Raw genomic sequence first — 14,707 nt, forward strand, 5'->3', positions numbered from 1 at the left:
TTCGCTCATGTCGTTCGTAAAATACCTGCCGGTGGCCTCCCTCCTTTCGCGGATTCGTGTATTGTTTTCTTTGTGTCTCTTTTCCCCACAAACAGTGAGCGGTTGTTCGCCTGAAAGCAAATCAAAACACACACACACACATCCATCATCGAAGTGCATCGGCTTCGAGCCACCCTTCCGAGGTTCTCCTTCGCCACCCCCTTAAGAGGGGGTTGATTGGAGGGGTTGAAAATCTCAGCCGGCTTCTCGCATTCTCTGCTGGCGTCAGCATTCATCCTTTCCGGCGGCCAATTGTTGTGCCCATCGGCACATTAGCAACGTCACACGTGCGCGCCTTACGGACTTTCGGATTGAGACGGGTTAAAAATGCAGGAAGCCACCCCCTCCCGGTCGTATGGGTGGGTGGGCCTTGTTTGCTGGGGCGGCTAAAGGGACCATCGGGTTCGCTGTGAATGTGCACGTGGAAATGCAAACAGGAACGGTTAAGGAACGGGCACATTTTACGCCGAGCCGTTGGCTGCGGATGGGCGGGAATTGCGATTGAAAATTGAATAGAACTTTGCTGAGTGAATAATTCAACATTCGAAACCCTTTGCGAAGTGGGTCTCGTCGTGAAGGTCAGGGTTGTAATTACGCTTACCGGCAGCGTATTTGATTTGAAAGATTTTCCTTCAGGACATCTCAGCACATTTGGGAGAACTATTTTCACAATGGTCTTTATTAGCTTCCGCAATCCACTCCTATAGTAATACGATCAGAATGCTCGATTGTTATAATTACTTTGTACAACAACTGGAGTGTAATATTATGAACAAAAGTTCTGTCGAACTCAATGAACTCGTTTTGGGTTACATTTTTAAAGATTACTAATTAAACTAAGTCTATAACTAACTGCCCGCTTTGCTGCGAACTTAGTTACGCTACTATCCGCTTGTGGCGCTTGTGTAAGCTTGAACGCAAGTCTTGTGTGCAAAAGAACGACATCGGTGAAAAGCAGTACGCTTTCCGCGTACATCGATTTTCTCTCTTTTCTGTGGACATCAATGAAAATGACTTAAAATTGCTTTTTGGAAATCTGACAAAAGGTTCGTTCTCTATGAATGAACATGAATCGGCTGCTGAGAATTCCAACCCTATTTTCCCTTTGTTCTTTAGACTCTATTCCACGTATAGTTTTAAATTTCAATGCATGGCTTTTGTGGTATGAAAATTCGTCACATCATTTCATGCGTCTATGTTGTTAAATCAAATTTAAATGTTCTATCAGTTGGATCGCTTTAAAAGATATTTCCAATAAGACTCGTATCAAAAACAAGTAGTTCCTCTTTAACCTTCCCCACAGTTAACTAACTACACTCTTTTACTGCTTTTTGGATGTTTTACTCTCTTTTTTTACTTTCTCCCACAAGAACGTATCTCGTGAAGCAATTCGAGCAAATTTATTTGCAACAAAGTCTGCGTGTAACGCACGCAGTCAAGCACAAAACAAACGAAAAGAAGAATTTTGTCTTTCTAATTTTTCTTCGATGGCATTAGTTTCGCTCGTGCACTACCTGTCGCCGAATACTTACGTTTCTAATCATGATGATGCGATCGGTTGATGTTCAATTTGTTGCGTCAACGCAACGTCGCCAGTCATCAGGTCGAAGTCGTAGGAAGCAAACTTTTGGATGCGTGTCTTTAAACGACCCACAGGGACCTTCGCCAAACCGAGTGGGCAAATGTTCGGGTAGGTTATGTAAGAGCTCAGTATCCAATCGAAGTGCTAAAATTGTATTATATCAGGCAGGAACACAAACGTCTAATTTGTGAATTCACAGCCATAAGCCAGCAGTGTTCCGATTTCTTTTGATTAGCTGCCTTACACAACCTCTGATATATCATTTACTTGCATCTGAAAAGATTTAATAAGGTGCATCGAGGCTTTTGGGAGAAAATATCCTTTAGCACTTGAATGTGTTATTATTCCTTAGTTTTTATAAAATCCGGCCTGGCCTTCACATATTGAATGAAATCAAAAATATATGGATTATAGGGAAGTAATTATCATTCACTTTGAGTGAGTTAGTATTTTTTTAAATTTACAGCTTTTCACACATGTTATTACAATCTTAAATTTAATATCCATGAGAAATATCTATCGTCATTGTTCTCGTCATTGTCTCAAGCTTATGAACTTCAATCGGATCAGATTCTAAAATAACAGATTCTAAAAAATATATTATAGTTAATCCACCCAATTACCTCTGCACACAATCGACAGCATGTTTGGGTTACTTGCACAAGCCTACACGTACGTGATTAATTTTTCATCACTGCCCACAAACGCCACGTCAAGAAATCTAAGCAAAAGCACTGATTGGGAGAGAATCAAATTAGCACATTAGCACACGGGTTCCGGCTACTGGCCCGATGGTTGACTCCAGAGCACGCAACCCAAGGGGTCGATATTTGACGGTGTGTTCGAGGAAAACCGAGTAAGTGAACGACAACAAGATGCGGGTACGACAAAAACAAGACAATCTTCAAAGCCATACCCTTTCCGTACGCGTCTCGCTGAAGGGTAACTGGAGCTCCTGCGTTCCTTCCGTATCCATGGAAACGGGCGAACGTGAACGAGCTCTCGCATCCTGCGGGAAGCTGCAAGCTCAGAGTTGTTTTCTAAACTGTCACCGATTGATTGGTAAGCATTTGCTTTACACGAACTTTTGGCGCTTTTTTTTTCGTTGTTCGAAAAACTTACACCTGGGGGGTTGAAGAAATGGCAATATTTTCAAATAAATTTGTCATTAAAGTTAGTCCTTGGGTGAAACTTTCGTAAGCTTACGGGCAAAATACTGCTACCCCGAGTACGCTTTAATCTGCTTTCGAGCGCGCGCGAAGTGATCGTTATACTTTGTGTTGATTCAAAATTTCAGCCGCCTATGATCCCGTAAGCTACGTGCTTTCATTTCCTTTGCTCATTTGACCTTCGCGAGCGGTAAACATACCTGCCTCACAAAAAGCCGTGTTATCTTCGTTCGTTTTGGGTGGGTGGTGGGAAGTGATTTAATGAATTAATGAGCCCTTCGGTTTGAGCTCTTCAATCACACGCACTTCGCCTAATGCGGCTCGTGCCATTTCCGGCCTTTCGTCGGCCGCATGCCGGCGAATCCTTGCGGCGAACATCCCGACAAAAAACGCCGACTCCATCTGTACTTATCCCATCCATCACGTAAATGATTGGTTCCGTGGAGGGGATGGCTTCTTTTGCAGTATTTTGTTTCGATTTACATTCGCCATTCAAGCACGCTGCACTTTCCGTTAATTTGCAAATCCGCAAATGTGAAAAATTTGCTTCTCCCATCCGAAGGAGCAAAGTTTCGTTTCGGGAGCTTACCGTCAGCTTCGAGCTCCTGGCGTTACCGTCCGAACCCGTGCCGGCGATTTCATGCGTCTTTTTGCTTGCCTTCGAGCATGGTAATCTCGCAAGAAAAAGCAGCTAGTAAACCGTACTCGTAACATCGTCTATTTCTTTGCCCTGTTCGATTCAGTTCCGGTGTCAACACGACGAACGTCCACGTCCAAAGGAAGCTCTATCCTTTTCGCCTTCAATTTCACTGCACACAACAATAACTGAACGCGAGCGAGCTGGGAAAACGGTCAAAAGAATTCGAAAGAATGAGCGACCGGCGATTGGGGAGGGAAAAAAAACACTCCCCCCCCCCAGTAGGGAAATGTTTAAAAGCGATCTTTGCTTGCCGCGGGAATTCCGGCAAACTCATGTGCAAGTATGTTTGCATTTCGTTCGCTTTTACCCGCGCACAAGCTAACCTTTCACTGTCGTCAACTTTGTCCCCGTGGTGCTCTGGACCGGTACGAACCGACAACAAGTACGGCACAACGATGTAGCCGGGTTTTTCATTTTAGTTCAGTACCAGCCGGTGGTAAATGCCTTCAAGGTGTTGCCTTGCCGTAGACTTTGAACGTCGTAGCGATTGATCTTGCGTCGTTTTTTTTTTTTTGCTCGCTCAAATTCCCCACCAGTTATCCGCCGGGTGAATTCTTAAACGAAGCATCGCCAAGGATCCTGTAAGGATAATCGATTCATTCAGTGTCCCCTATTCAAATAGGAACTTCAGCAGCGCAACCCGCTCGTTCGGCAGGTACAAAAGCTTAACTTGTGCATCTCATCGGCATGCTTCTTCCCATTCTCAACCAGCGAGTGTTGTGTCAGCAGTTCGAGAAGCCAACGGTGCAACCTGTTCACGCTTGTTTGCCGGTCATTGTCTGCCTGAGTTCAAGCCTACGTTCTATGCGTTCGATTCGGCGTGGGCTGTGGGACAACCGGCACATGGCACTCCCGGCAGAGCCAGTAGCAGAACCGCTCGCGGAGGTCCTTGAAGCGTAGTAGACCGAAGAATGCTTCAACATTCCTCCCCAAAACGGCGATACGCACACACACACACACACCCACCCACCGATCGGCTACTTCTAATGCATAACCTTTAACGCCGGTTAAGTGTTCCGAGTGGTTGGTGCGAGTTGACACGGGGCAACTATGGGGGCCTCTTTCGGTAACTGATAGCGTGTTATCACGATCCCACTACACCTCTGTGGCGCGTGCGAGAGAAAGAGAGAAAGAGAGTGAGAGTAAGAGAGAGAGCAAATGCTCTGGTTTTCCACGAACAGGACACAGTTTCCCGCTCACATTGCCCGCTTGAACGGGAAAAGCCAGTCGCGTATCCTTTGCTGGCTCTCTGCTACCAACGCAGCTCGTTGCTCTCCGTCTCTCACTCGACACGGTGGAAAAGCGGAAAACCCCACAACAGGATGCATGGGATGAGGCGAACGAATCTGCAAGCGCGTTTGCTAGATATTCGCTGACGGTGGGCAAAATCCGGCCAGTTCGCATTGACGCTTACGCGCGGAAAGATCGAATCTCGACCTCCTCGTCTACGGCGCGGCTCGAAGGATCGCGCTCGAAACATCGCGTAACGTGCCGGGCAAGCGTTATGGAAGGCTCCACGTGAACCACACCACCCGGAGTCGGTTACCCGGAACGGAAAAGCTCCCAATAATTAAGCGTACTCGTGAGGATAATTGCGTGTGTCGAAGAAAAAAAAAGGGAACAAAAAAGAAATTGGGAAGGCTCACAAGAGCACAACAGGCTCCGGCAGACAAAAAGGAAGCGCACCGATTTGCACGCGTTTTAAAGTGGCGCTAGGCTTTTGGAAGGGAAGGCGAGTATGAACATGAGTGGCACCGCACTTGGCGAGGATTTAAAAGCATCGGGTGTCCTGGTGAAGTGTTAAACGATCGCCGGCGGGCCTCTTGAGCGAAATTTCGTTTTACCGAGCCCGTTCAGTGCGCGCGGACCAAGCGGACTCACCCATCATCGGGGCATCCTTGGAGATCCTTCCTGCATCCGGCAGCAGGAGAGAGAGCAAGGTAAGAGTAGAAATGAACATTTTGAAGGGATCAGCGTGCTTGCGGTGTACGTCGAGTGGTTTGGTCGGATGGAGTGAATGCCCGGGGCCCTTTTCTGCTTTAATCAAGTGTTCACATTTCCGATGCATTGCTGACTTACTGCGGCTTGAGGATAAGGATAAGTATGTCGGCTGGGAACGTCTTTACGGTGCTTCGGTGCCGTTTTTCTTCTGTGTGTGCTGGTGATGCGCCGAACTACACCACCGTTCGTTCGTTGAAATATTAACTTTTTTCCTGGAGCATGTTCAATATTAGTGCCGGAACAAAAATAGGTTCGTCCTGTTTGCTTGTGTCGAGGAGCAATGGGAGAGTATTCAATCAGCGTCCAAGAAACGTCAAATTTAATCAACCAGCAGTGCTTATGATCTCGAGCCAGTTATGAAGTTCCTACGGTGGCTATTGACAAATAACTTCCTCCTGGGAGTGTGCCGTACGCTTTAAGAGTCCTGCATGTGTCAGTTAGCAGTTCTGCTGTCGTGGGCAAAAGTTCTAGAACAGTTTCTCACGAAACAGCCTGCAGCCTTTTACTCCAAATTGGGCAACCATCTCGGAATGCTTGGTCATGTTTCCGAGAGTTTGTCGGTGTACCGTTTGTCGCCAAATTTTCGGATGAAGTTCGATCTTGCGTCCAGCATTTGTCGCAGTACTTCCGGTCAGAACATCAGCGTTAGCGCAGGTTCTGTAGCCTGCTGTAGAAGCAGATGTGGTGTAATTTATGAAAATCCCCGCCTTAGGGAGAGAAAAAATAATAGACGCCGTGCGTTATTGTTTGATTTTTGTGTGGCACACTCTACGCGACGGTCACGGTCAATGCGATATTGCACGGCAGTAACAAAACCTTCCCGGAAGCTGAAAATCTCGGGCAAGTATCAATATTACCGCCCGGCTTGTGGGCTCGATCCACATTTTTCTGCCGATAATAAATTCTAATGACGCATTCCCCGTAAGCGGAATAAATAAATAAATCAGCGAAAACGTCGCCATCGTCGGTCTGGATGGGGCGTCAAAGTGGGACAAACTTTTCGGCAAATTCAAGGACTTTAATATTTCTTCGTTTCATCTTCACCGGCTCGCTTGATGATAGCATGAGTTTCCTTCCCTGAGAAGCACATTTTTGGCTCACTTTCCGATCAGCGAGTGAAAGTTGTTCCGCGCCAAACGATCGGTTTAATTATTGGCGCTTGCTGTCACCGTTGGCGACGAAACCTGGCTCGCTATTTGTGATTTTCGCTACGACGGCGTCACCTTGCGAAAACAACACCGCATATCATCTTTACGGTCGGTGGCGGTGGGTTCAAGTTTTGTAAGAACTCGTTACGAGTGCTTCCTGAAAACTGCTACACTTCATGAGAACACGCTCGCGCACCTGAAAGCTGGCGTTTGAAGTCGCGCCTGTAGCCGTTTCGTGTAAATTAAATCGTTTTCGGGTGTCATTTGACGAAGGCCGACAGCGATGGGCTGCCGTTTCGCATTTTTCCCACACAATACTCGCCACTTTAACCCACGACAACAGCCGGCCCGTTATGGTTTGTTTGGTTGATTTTTATCCTTTTTTTGTGTGTGATTTTGCTCTTTTTGAAGCCCCTTATTCTTACCCAATTTCAGTACATCGAAATTTGACATGATAACATAAACGACATCTCGTGGTGGCATCTCGTTAGTTATTTTGGGTGTGTTACTTTTGCTTCACGATAAGCTTCAAATCCGGCGTGCAATCAGACTGCTCACAATCGCTGGTGAATTCATTTTTGAGCCCTTTTTCGTATCGTTATGCTCGCGTGCGTCGTTTGTGCCACACTCGTGACAAGCATATCATCGTCTGGAGATGTGTTTCAGAAGCAAAATTGCAGCAGGTTTCGACACTTCAAAGCAGCCATCGTTTGACTTTTTTTTGTTTGTTTTAGGGCCTCAGTTTTAGCCAAATTTAGTCAACGTTTCAATAATGTATTTCTTGATCCGGTCTTAACCGGTCTTCGAGCGGGCGTAGAACGTTGTTCAACAATATCCGTTCTCCAGCTCGTGGAAGTTAATCAACAAACGACGACAAACGGCGTTTGATCTTTGAGTTTTCTTTGCAAAAAAAACCGACTGTAAAATGAGACAACTTCGGGGAGTTGTAAGCAGCGAAATTGTAATTGCATTTTTGCCACTTTAATCGCATGCGCTTTCACAGCTTTAAGAGCCATTCGTTTACGAGTCGTTTCAAATACAATTCCCGCAAAAACAATTACGCTACCGGTTGGATAACAACATTGTTTCTATACCCATCATCAAAGGTCAAAGAATTGGGTTTTCAGTGGAATAATTCACTTGTATTCATGGCACCTCATGGAGAGCAGAGATTTATCGCTATTCTATGCTAATAAAAAATGTTAGGGCGCAAAAACGCACTTCGTTTTGCTTTCCTCCCATAAATGCTTGATGATCAAAAAAAAAAAAGGATCCATTTTATAGCAGCACATTCCTTCCGTTGGGATCTGATTTATCAAAGCATAAGCAAAGTTTAATCACACTGTTGCTTTCCCCACTCAACCCCGTTTGTGTTTGCACCTTTTTTTCGTCGTATTAGAAATACCCAAAAACTGAGCAAACATTTCTAAATCCTTTCCGCGTCAAATTTATTGTGACTCGTGCAACTCTACCCAATAGGATGTGGTGAGCGACTCGTTACAATCCACCACACGAAACGGACCTTTTGTAAGAGACCATTTTGGTAAGAAATTAAAAAAGTTTATTCCTCCTCGACCAGTACGCGCCACAACACCGCAATTATGTTCGCTCAAATGTCCTTTTCGCGTCCGATTTGAGGATTTGTGGGCAGTAGATTCTATTTTGGAGCGGCTTCATACAGAGGCAAACTGTATCCTTTCCGAACCAACCGTGCTTTTTGTTTTCGCCTTTCAGTGGTATTAGCAGCATTTGTGCTTTTACTGCGATTGTCCTAAAACGCAAATCTCATCTTCGCTGAAACGTCTTGAGTACACCCTTTTGCCGTTGTTTGATTTATTATTTTCTCCCATATTATGCCCGGCGTTCGCATTGACCTATTCCCCAAATAAATAGACAAACATCAGCGAAGCTAAAAGCAAACGCAACCGAAAACCCCAATTCGGCTCACTGTTTATCGTGCCCGATTTAATCTGCCCGATTGTTCCGAGTTTTGCCCGCACCGGGAAGTGCTCGAACCCGGCAGACAAGGATCAGCAACTTCCGGGGGGGTCGCGCAAAAGCATGCCATCGATGAATTGGGGGCACATTAAATTTCGGCACGTGGGCTTTTCGTGCGATCGGGGCACGTTTTGCTCTTATGACGCCTTATCGATTTCATCAGCTAGCGGGAAACGGAACGGCGCCGGAGAAGTAGGACAAGTTCAGCGAATCACACCAGTCGGTGCGTAAACACCAACTTCACGCGCTGGATGCGGCACCCGTTTTGGCGGGAAATGGAAAATTTTCGCAGCCACAGTTCGCCGAAAACTCGTCAACCCGACAGCTCTTGTAACACGCACACATACGCGCGCGTGCGAAGCGTGCACTTTTCACGATCAACAAAGATTCGTCAAGAGATCGGTAGGATTCTGGGACGCGCGCCTGGCGCATTCTAGGACACGCCTCTCGCTAATAAAAGCTCACCGAAAGCCTCGCAACTGAGCGCGGAAAGCAAGCCAAAAGGAAGCCATTTAAGGGGCCAAATTTCTTACGCACACGGTACTCGAGGGAGATTAAGCAGAAGGGTGGAAAAAAAAATACGCATGGCTTTCCGTGAATGAACGGCTCCGGTGGTACCAGTACTTGTGTGCTTGGGATTATTTCCGAGCATCTGTACATTAACGGAAGAGCGGTTTGTTTGATAGTACATTTCAGCTTATGCTGTTGGCATCAAAGCAACGTCAGTTCAGTTCGGTTTCGTTGTACTCCCTCATCACGCAAATAACAGTGTTATATAGCGCACGAATCGCATACATTATCATTATACCAGTAACCGAATCATTTCGGAAAAGAGACTCCTTTCTTAGTTGGTGTTTTGCGTTGGTTGCTTAGCTTAACACCAGTAGCATTCGTTAGCTGGCTGTTTCGCGATGGAAACAATGCCTGTGTTCGGAGAGTTTTTGGAAGCCGCGAAAATGCATAGCCGCTATTGTTGTACCCTGGCAATGTGGCTGCAGTAATGAGTTTTTATTCCTTAGAATAATAAGCCAACGTTCGTTCGAGGAACGCGAGCTCTGCTTGGCACAATTGGAAAACCCCCATTGCCCCCAGGTGCAATCGTTTTGCTGTCAAAGTGCATCGAGGGTGGGAATATTTTGTGGTTGGAAATGAACAAAAAAATGTATTTCGAGAGCAACCCAATAAATTATTTCGCATCGTTGCAAGCGAGGACTACGACGCCCGGGAAAGTAGTTCGTTTAAAAAAAGGTTAAACATCAAGAGCATTTATCGCTGTTTCCTGGGAACACACATTTCGTTTAAATTACAATTGCAAATGGCAACGAAATGCGCGTTCTGACCAATAGTGAGCGGTTTTGTGTCGCTTGCCACAATTGCTGGACGCTTGGAGCTGAAAGCACCACATCAAGTGATGCGGTTGTAATTATTGTATTTAATCTGGAGCTATGAAATGTTTGCGCCCGGGATTGGTGGTAACTAGGCTTTAACACCTTGAGCACCGTGTCACCTAAAGAGTGGGTGACGGCAAAAATTCATCACAAATGTAAAATGTGACGAATTAGAGCAGGTGCAATCGTTGTCAGCACATATGAGCAAGAAACGCTTGAATCGTGGAACTTCTTTAAAAAAAACGCTTGGCAATCAAAGTGTTAAGGGAGTGAAAATGTATCCCTTGCAAGCCGCCAGTCAAAGTGCACGCGTTTCCGTTTGAATCTACGCCTCCTTCAACCGCCCGATTCAAACTCATCACGTTCAATTTGGACTGTAGGGTGTAAACTTCTCGCTATGATTGCTACCAAACCTCCGCGCGGAGTAAGTTTGATTGGATTTGCAGCATCACGTGATTCGCGTAATTGCTTCCCTTCGCATGTGCATCATACGAAACGGTCTCATCCCGCTCTAATCCTGGCAACCGGAACCCACGCTCTCGTTTTTTAGTCAAACGAGTAGCAAAATTATACCGCGCAACGACCACAGCTACTCCCGAAACCCTTTGCTCAGCGTTGCACCGCGCCAAACAAACTGCTGATGGAAGCTCAATTTTACTTTCAAATTTGAATAAAAATCTCCAACGTCCGGAGGTGGGCGATGTTTGGAGTATCTCGTAAACTCCGGAAACCCACCACCGCCACCAATCGCGTTACGAAACCGGCACCGGAAGGGAATGCACTTCAAGGAATGCACCCGCGTACCCTGCATAATGCGCAAAATCCGTGGGAACATTGCGCGAACACTGGCCCACGTCACAGGAAGCATGCCGCAGATCTCGAAGCCGGTGCATCCGGTACAGCTAAAGCGCTGCATAATTGAATAGGTATCAGTAGTGGGGGGGGAGGATTTTTTGTTGTTGTCAAAATAGATAAGGACATTTCACCGTCCCAACATATGTGATTGGTTTCGGGAACAACCAAATCCGCGCATTGTGCGAGAATTCCGCGAGCCTGATTATCTCTAGCCTTTGCTGCGCCATCTCCGAGATCGTCGTGCCGTCATTCGATCTATAAGCAAAATATACTCCGCCAATGGAAAACCACTCGTAGCTGCAGTTTTTTCACCAATATTAAAATCCCCATCCCCAGCTATCCCGCGGGCTATCTGGCAGTTACTTGCAATTTCCGTGGCCATCATCCTGACGTTTCGCTCTCGTCTTTTTAATGGCATCTTCGCAATGGAACCAGCGGTGCAGCGGGTTTCGTTCGTACACGGAAGTCGGATTGCGATGAGCTTGGACGAACAAAAAGCACCATCAAGAGGATACCGAACGACCCGGGACACCGTCTCTGGATGCTTTTCTGCCAAATCCTGATTAAATTCTCGCCATCAGCCATTGCGTTTTCCCCGAGCAGCTTCCTTCATTGCGTTTGCCGTAAAACGCACAAGAGGGAAAGATATTTATCGGTGGTCCCTTGGAACCTTCCTGGAGCCGCGAAACCCATTCGGATGTTCTTCCCGGTTTGGAAAGGACTCGCAATAAAAAAAAACCCCACGCTTCGTATGTCCTAACAGGAAGAATGTATTTCGCCCACGGCCAACCTAACGGGCCTAAATGGTACGATCGTTGTGCGGATTGCGTTCGGTGTTTTGGGAAAGTTTCGGAGGCCCCGCGGGAAGGATAAATAAGGATAATTTTTGGGGGTTCGGGGAGTTCGACCAGGACGTGTCGAGTAATGGTTTTGTAGGCGCGCGTCTTTTCGCAACCCGTGTCACACGCTCCCAAGGGGCCAGCGAGTTACCCAACCCAAATGGGGTTTGGAAAGCGCGTTTCGATGCCTCACGTTTGATGCCAGACATCAGTGTCCTTACAGTTCCAGCTCACACTCGAGCTGGGCGGCATCAAAGGCCAAGCTGGGTGGCACCCGTGGGTCACATACGGTGCCCTCGATCGCCTTCCGTGCGTCAGCCATCAACACGCGGAAGTTGGTCTGCGTGTAGTCGAGCTTGTCGTACAGGAACACGGGCAGCTTGTTGCTCATCACCCACAACGCCTGTTGCGGTTCGTGGTCAAGCTTCAGGTCGTTCGGGAAGGTCAGCTTTTGGGCGTTCTTTTCGACCACCCCGAGGTTGTTGCGGTTGTACGGTTTACCGAGATCCCAGCAACCGACACCTGCCTGCTGGACGAGCGTGAAGAACTGCACGTTGTTCTTCGCGACACCTGACGTTGAAGACTGACCGAGTCGTCCCCGCGTACCAACGGGCTGGAACGTCTTCGCCGCCAGCGGGAAACCTTCCCAGATGGTTTCATTGCGCAACACCGAAGCTGGCACCTGGAACTCCATAAAGCTTGACATCGGGTGGAACAGCAACATGCGATCACCGGAACGGTGCAGCGGTGCCAGTGACATCCCGAACACACCATCCGACCACTGGAAGTTCAGCTCCTGATAGTTGTAGTCACTCGCGATCGGGTTCGGGTTGTACAGGTGGTTCGTCGTACGCCAGCTCTTGAACTTGCGCAGATCGAACACCGTTATGCCGTTACGCCAGACGTCTGCGACGTACGCGAACGCATCATCACACTGACCCTCGCGTACATCCACCACGAGGTTCGTGTGCAGTGAGTCCTCCTTCACCTGTTCGGCTGGCAGGACGTACGTGAACAGCAGCTCGTCGTTTTGTAGATCAAACGCCATGATCTTGGGCGGGCAGACTTGCTGGAGGTTCGTCAGCGTATCGGTGACACCAGCGTCCAACACCCACAGTCGATCGCACTCATCCACCTGGATGCGGTACACCGACATCATCTTCGAGCAGTCTGGATTTCGGGGTGACGTGTGATAGCTCCAGTCTGGGTACGGCATCAACGGTTGACTGCGATCCTGCGCCGGTAGTGGCAGATAGGACAGCGTAGCTGGTACACCTGGATTCCAACGAGGTGTCGTCACGAAAAGACGATCCCGGAAGCGATCGACACCGAGCGGTAGGTTGTTCTCGGGAATGAACTCACTAGGATGGGGAGAAAAATAAGGAAAAACTCCGAACTTAGAACACATGCGAGGACTCATCGCAGGACACAGACACCTTACCGTGTACGGATCGCGTTGTTACGCAGCTGCAGCGATGGGTACATGAAGTCGATCATCTTCCAGTGGTACACCGTATCGAAGACGGGCTTGCCAACGTCCTCAAGGAACTCGTTCGCCGATCGCTTTCCTTCCAGCCCAACCAGCGGACCCACGTACGGTGTCGCCAGTCGCTCCTGTTCACGTTCGCGTTCTCGTTCGCGTTCTCGCGGTGTTCCACCGTTCGCGGGTGATGTTCGCGTAAACGACCCATGTGGTGTGCCCTTCTTGAAGGGTGAATAGCTCCCAACCGGACCGGTGACGACGGCTAGCATCAGCAGCAACCCTGCCAGCGACACCAACACGCTTCGGGATGCCATCCTTGCGCGCGGTTTTTTTTTTCTTTTTTGCTGAAAATGGGATTTTGAAACCCGTTGAAAAGTAACACCTTTCATCAGTTGAATCGATTTTGTTCGGCCATGCTGTCCGTTCTGTCCTCGGGTGGCACAAAACCCCACCACCCACATGTGAGGGTGACATTGACCGAAACGTGCCGTGGAAAAGCGAAGCACAGGTGTGCCCTAACTAACCGGAAAGGCTTTAGATAAATGGTTGAAAATGTGCTACGGGGTCGGCTTTCACCGACCTGACTCGCTAATAGGATTTTGAACACCGGCCACCAAAGCTACCACCGACCAACCCCTGGCCACCCATTTTTCGCAACAACATCTGTCACTTCCAATCCACCCTGAAACATATTATAATTGTGCCTGTCTGTGGATTCGATGAAAGCGAATTATGATCTTCACATTCGCTCCCATTCCGTCCCGGACGGTCAGAACGGTTCGGAATCTAGTGTTTTGCTATTCTGCAAACCGTCCATCCTCCCGGGGACAGTGATTGATTCTGTTTCAGGCGGCGGTGGTGGTGGTTCAGCAGATTTATTAAACTGCTCTATCATCCGGCATTCGGTTTGAGGGCTCGACCTTTTACGACCTGCGGGGTTGAATGTGAACAAAAACGAAAAACCCCCATCTGGTGCGCTACGGATCCTGATATTCCAAAAAAAAAAAATCGAGGACAATGTATCAAATTTCACAATCACCCGAGCGCCCGCCGGGTCCGGACCACCGATTGAACGGATTAAGAGCATCCCTTTAGAGTTATTTTCAAACGTTTACCGTAATGTTAATTAATTTAAGCAAACCCTCTCCGTACCGAACGCGGATACTCGGCGGGCCCTTCACTGCGGAACACAAACCCAGGGAAAAGGTCCTAATTAGTTTCCAAGAAAATGGCGCAGAACCTTTTCGTGGGGTTGCGCTTTTATAGCCGAATAATTCTGGGATTTCTTGACTAATTCACGCGACCTGCGGTCTGCTGTCGTAACACCGGCACCGGGCACCGTGTTTCTGGGGTAACAATACAGCCAAAAGTTACAGCCGTCTACAGACGATGGTAATCAGGGTGTGTTTTTTTATTCATTACATCTTAAGCACCTGTTCTGTTCGTGGAACGCAGACTAGACTACTCGCTATAAAACATCAACAGTACTGCGAGCTGCTCTGATC

At 47.7% G+C, this 14,707-nt stretch overlaps 1 protein-coding gene across 1 annotated transcript; it reads right to left on the reverse strand.

The window, feature by feature from the left end:
• Positions 1-11,681: 11,681 nt before the first annotated feature.
• LOC128724537 (protein yellow-like) lies at positions 11,682-13,516 on the reverse strand. Its single transcript, XM_053818262.1, has 2 exons — positions 13,161-13,516; positions 11,682-13,080 (listed from the first exon to the last, which is right to left on the reverse strand). The coding sequence occupies exons 1-2, from the start codon at positions 13,514-13,516 to the stop codon at positions 11,937-11,939; spliced, it is 1,500 nt and encodes a 499-aa protein (XP_053674237.1). The 3' UTR covers positions 11,682-11,936.
• Positions 13,517-14,707: the final 1,191 nt, after the last annotated feature.

Source organism: Anopheles nili, chromosome 3, assembly GCF_943737925.1.
Source record: "Anopheles nili chromosome 3, idAnoNiliSN_F5_01, whole genome shotgun sequence".
Classification (NCBI taxonomy): domain Eukaryota; kingdom Metazoa; phylum Arthropoda; class Insecta; order Diptera; family Culicidae; genus Anopheles; species Anopheles nili.